This window comes from Malus domestica, chromosome 05 (assembly GCF_042453785.1).
Source record: "Malus domestica chromosome 05, GDT2T_hap1".
In the NCBI taxonomy this organism is placed as follows: Eukaryota; Viridiplantae; Streptophyta; class Magnoliopsida; order Rosales; family Rosaceae; genus Malus; species Malus domestica.
Window position 1 is genome coordinate 4,091,874 of NC_091665.1, and position 5,310 is coordinate 4,097,183.

At 39.8% G+C, this 5,310-nt stretch overlaps 1 protein-coding gene across 1 annotated transcript; it reads left to right on the forward strand.

The window, feature by feature from the left end:
- Window positions 1–1,432: 1,432 nt before the first annotated feature.
- Window positions 1,433–5,016, forward strand: LOC114824785 (disease resistance protein RPV1-like). The gene is made up of 4 exons (XM_029102029.2): window positions 1,433–2,386; window positions 2,483–2,758; window positions 2,860–3,951; window positions 4,033–5,016. Exons 1-3 carry the CDS (start codon window positions 1,661–1,663, stop codon window positions 3,928–3,930), a joined length of 2,073 nt encoding a protein of 690 aa, XP_028957862.2. The 5' UTR covers window positions 1,433–1,660; the 3' UTR covers window positions 3,931–3,951; window positions 4,033–5,016.
- Window positions 5,017–5,310: the final 294 nt, after the last annotated feature.

Consider the following 5,310-nt stretch of genomic DNA (forward strand, 5'->3'; position numbering starts at 1 on the left):
CTTTGTCTTTGTCCTTGTCCACACCTGCAGGACAAGGAGAAAGAGAGCAGTCAGTCGGAACCTGAAATCAAACCTCCAATTTGGAACTGACTGCCTGGAGCCTTTGCCTGGTTGCTTACTTAGCATTGCTCTCGAGTACTCATCCTCAACTGCTGTCAAGGTCACGAATTCCACCGGCAAATACCTCATGACAGTTGATCAGATATTGGCTCTTTACACTGAAGCTGCCAAGCGTGGATGAGTCACTATGAAGGAATGTTCTGAAGGACCATTTAAATGCAAAGGTTGCACACCACTTCTGCCATGCAAAAGATTGAAGCAGAAGGTTCAACGGTGAGCTGAAACAGATCACTACAGCACGACACCTTTCCATACCACATTCATTATTCCGTCAACAGCAAAAGTATCCCATATCATCAAGGTCGAACGTACTCTAGATTTGATGGACTTGTTTTGACCCTCAAATTTTTGAGTCGGCCTTATACTCTGAAGGGCACCAGAAAACCCTCCAGCACAGTTCAAGAATAAGCCTGTGGAAAGTTACTTCTTCAAAAGCAAAAGTATCTCATATCATCTCTTATCCATTTGCTTTTCCTTATCCTGGCAGTTGAATGAGAGACAAGGAGAAGGAGAACAATCAACCGGAAGCCGAAGTCAAACCTCTGATCCTGGGTTGCTTACTTGGAAGTTTGACTACTTACCTTGTCTGTCACCTCTTTCGGCAGATCTCCTAGCTCGGCGACTTGGGGGACTCCTACTATAGGGTTTGTATCACACTTGACTAAGCCCGAAACTACAACTAAGCTTCAAGTGAAATTGATACATTACCTTGTGCGTCAACATCAGCTAAATACACCATTCCCGGATGGAGGAAAGGTACTTCCAGAGAAGGGCAGATGAAGATCATACCACACTTCGGTACTTAGAAGTTTCGTGATTACTCAAGGGATTGGATCTTGCAAGTCCCCAACCGAGGAGTTTCCCTCACTCGGGAACTTAGGGGAGCACTGTTTGTACCATACTTGACCAATCCCGAAACTACCGAGCACCGGCCAACGCTATACTGTCAAGGACCCAGAAGAGTTCCCCTCCGACCAGGAGGCCAATCACTACTCGACATGTGTCAAGATTAGAAGCCAATCAGAGCGCAGCACGTGTCGACATCAAGAACCAATCATAACATGACACATGTCAATGTGACAAAGCTACAAGTTTTTCTATAAATAGGGGTCATTCCCCCACAATATTGCCTAATGCCATTTGTGTTAAATCATTCACAAGAACTCACTAAATTGAGAGCTTGATCCTTTGTACTTGTGTAAGCCCTTCACTACTAATAAGAACTCCTCTACTCCGTGGACGTAGCCAATCTGGGTGAACCACGTACATCCTGTGTTTGCTTCTCTGTCTCTATTCATTTACGTACTTATCCTCACTAGTGACCGAAGCAACCAAGCGAAGGTCACAAAACCTGACACTTTCTGTTGTACCAAAGTCTTCGCTGATTTTGTGCATCAACAAGTTTCAAGTTATTAGCTTTCTTGCTAATATCAGAGAGCGTTCTTCGAAATCTGGTTTAGCTCATCTACAAGATCAACTTCTTTCCCTGATTTTGAAGGAAAAAACTACACAAGTTTGGGATGTTTATAGTGGAAGTGCTATGACAAAGAACCTTTTATCTAACAAAAAGGTTCTTCTCATTCTTGATGATGTTGATGAACTAAACCAACTAGAAATATTGGCGGGAAAGACGGATTGGTTTGGTCCAGGAAGCAGAATCATTGTTACAACAAGAAATGAGCGTTTGTTAATCGAGCATGGTATAGATAAAAGATATGAGGTTTTGGGACTAAATGATGATCAATCTCTTCATCTCTTTAGTTTGAAAGCCTTCAAAACAGATCAGCCAGATGATGATTATGTGGAACTATCGAAGTGTTTTGTAGATTATGCTGGAGGCCATCCATTAGCACTTAAGATTTTGGGATCTTCTTTGTATAAAAGAGGCCAAGATGCTTGGAATAGTGCGTTGGATAAAGTAAAGAAAGCTCCTAACGCAGTAATTTTTGAGACTCTGAAAATAAGCTATGATGGCCTTGATGAGATGGAGAAGAAAGTTTTTCTTGATGTTGCATGTTTTGATACTGGGAATGACAAGGAGCGAGTAATTGAAATACTGGAAAATTGTGGCTTTTGTGCTCGTATTGTGATAGATGTTCTCATTGAGAAATCTCTTTTAAGTATTTTGGACGGGTATGTGATGATGCATGATTTGACACAAGAAATGGGATGGGAAATTGTTCGACAAGAATCGTATCAAGAGCCTGGTCGACGTAGTAGGTTGTGGCTTCATAATGAAATCTTTCACATATTCATGAAGGATACGGTAAGTAAGAGAAATATGCGTTCTGTATAGCAGCCAAATTAATTTGAATATGTATAAAACTTGCTTATGAAATTAACATTTCTTCTTGTTTATTAGGGAACAGAAGCAATCGAAGGCATTGCCTTACGCTTGCCTGAATTAGAACAGGCTCAGTGGAATCCTGAAAGCTTTTCTAAGATATGTAATCTAAAGTTTCTCCAACTTCATAATTTGAGCCTTTCTGTCGGCCCCAAATATCTTTCCAACGCCTTGAGATTTATCGACTGGAGTTGGTATCCTTCAGAATCTCTCCCTCAAAATTTTCAACCGGACGAACTTTCTGAACTTAGTTTGCATCATAGCAAAATTGATCGGCTTTGGAGTGGAATGAAGGTTAGAGAATTGAATAAAAGACGTTATACATTTTATGTTTTTTGTTTATTTATATACATCTTGCCGGCTAATGATTGTGTCATTTTTTATATTTTCTACAGAACATGTCCTGCTTGAAAAATATCGATCTTAGTCACTCTCAAAACTTGACCGCGACCCCAGATTTTACAGGTATTCAGAATCTTGAGAGGCTGGTGCTTGAATCTTGTACGAATTTAGTTGAGATTCACCCATCCATTGCAGTTCTTAAAAGGCTTAAAATTTTGAATTTTAGAAACTGTAATGGTATTAAGAGTCTTCCAAGTGCTCTAGAAATGGAATCTCTTGAAGTTCTTGTTCTTTCTGGCTGCTCAAAACTGAAAAGGGTTCCTGAATTTGTGGGAAACATGAAAAAGTTATCAACTCTTTCTTTAGATGGGACTGCTATTCAGGATGTACCTTCTTCGATTGATCATCTAATTGGGCTGATTTCGTTGGATCTCAAAGATTGTAAAAGTCTGTTATGTCTTCCTACTGTCATTTGTAGTCTGAAGTCTCTTAAAATTCTCAACTTGTCCGGATGCTCAAAACTTGAGACAATTCCGGAAAACTGGGAGAAAATTGAGTGTTTGGAGGAGCTTGATTTGAGTGGAACTGCAATAAGAGATTCACCGTCATCTCTCTTTCTTATGAAGAGTCTCAAAGTACTATCTCTACGTGGATGTAAAGGTCCACCGCTTAAATCATGGCATTCGTTCCTCCATTTTGGCTTATTTCCAACAAAAAACCCTGACCCCATGGGCTTCGTTTTGACTTCTTTAGATTATTTGTATTCTTTGAGTAAATTAGATCTAAGTGACTGCAATCTTTGTGAAGGAGCAATCCCAGATGACATCGGTTGTTTGCCCTCTTTAGAGGACTTGGTTCTTCGGGGTAATGACTTCGTTAGCCTTCCTGCAAGCATTAGGTGGCTTGATAGTCTCAAGTTTTTGAACTTAGGCAGTTGCAAAAGTCTTCAAGAATTACCAGACCTCCCATCAAATGAAGAATTAACTGTAACAACTGAAGATTGTACTTGCTTAAAAGTGCTGCCGCATCCACCAAATATAAGTAGATTAAGGTGGTTTTTTTTCAGAGCAGTTAATTGCTACAGATTGGTTGGCAATGAAGCGAGGAATAACATGATATTTTAGATGTTACAGCAATTCCTTCAGGTACTGTCTCGCTCGCTCGCTCTCCATTTATCTTTCTAAAAGTTGTTTTTCCTGATATAATTGTTCCTATATATGCTACAGGGAACCCCTCCTTTGGTCATTCACAGTTTCAATATTGTGACTCCTGGAAGTGAAATGCCAGAGTGGTTCAATATTCAAAGAGCGGGAGATTCAATAGTTGTGACGCTGCCTGATGATGTACATCCAACTAGAAGCAAGTTGAAGGGATTTGCTTTATGTGCTGTTTTTGCACCACAAGAAAGCCCAGCTGCCCTTGAAATTGATTCTTTAGAATGTCATGCATGTGGAATTAAATGTCTTTCGACAGTAACTGGATCGATGAGTGGCAAAACGTCTTTGCTTGTGAAAGGGGTTTATTATCATAAAGCCGGCCAAATTCAGTCAGATCACCTTTGGTTACTCTATCTTTCTTTTAAAGGCTACGATCCTAGGAATTATTGGAAGGGAGGTTTCCATCAAATTGAGTTTTCATTCAAGACCTTTTGTTCGGGGCCAGAAACCAACAAATGCTTGAAGCTGAAGAAGTGTGGGGTGCGCTTGGTGAAAGCAGAAGACCACAACAACTCCAACAATAGCATTTCTCTTTATGAGCCTATGGAAGACCCTCATTGTGCTCTCCCCGAATCAGCAAATGCAGAGAGTGCCATCCATATGAAGCAAACAACCGAACATTTTGATGGTGCGGGATCAAGTGGAAGCTCATCAATCTCTACTAAGGAATCGGTTTACAAAAGATTGAAATATGACTGATCGTCTTGTGCCTATTAAATCATCTGGTTTCTTCAAACAGTGCTTGGAAGGGTAAAATGCTTTTCTCGGAATTCATTTCAGTAAACCATTATCTCACTCCTCGTTGCAGATAATTAGTACTGTACTGAATTTCCTGATTTTTAAATTTCAAAATTCATTTTCTGATTTCACAAGGTGATTTGTTACTCGCCCATTGGGGGCTAGGCAATATATAATTTCATTGTAACCTAAGTAGTATTTAGTAGCCATATCTTCATGTAATTCAAATGCACAACCACACCTTTTCTCCCTCTACCTAATTGCTTGTTGACTTGCTCTGGTGCCCAAAATAAAGCAGCTTCCTTTAACAAACATAATTTCATTGAAAGAATCCCTAAGCAGTACCATTGGATCATGAAACTAAAACCACTGGTAGAGAAAATCATCTATGTTGTTAATGTATGCGAAACAATGTAGAAAATATGACTTCTAGAGTTTCGGAATTAGATAAAACTAAAATATGTGTGTGGCGTTGTACAAAACCTGTGTCGTAACTTTGAATGACTTCAAAACAATTTGCTCAAGTCTTGGGGAAGAAATCAAAGATCA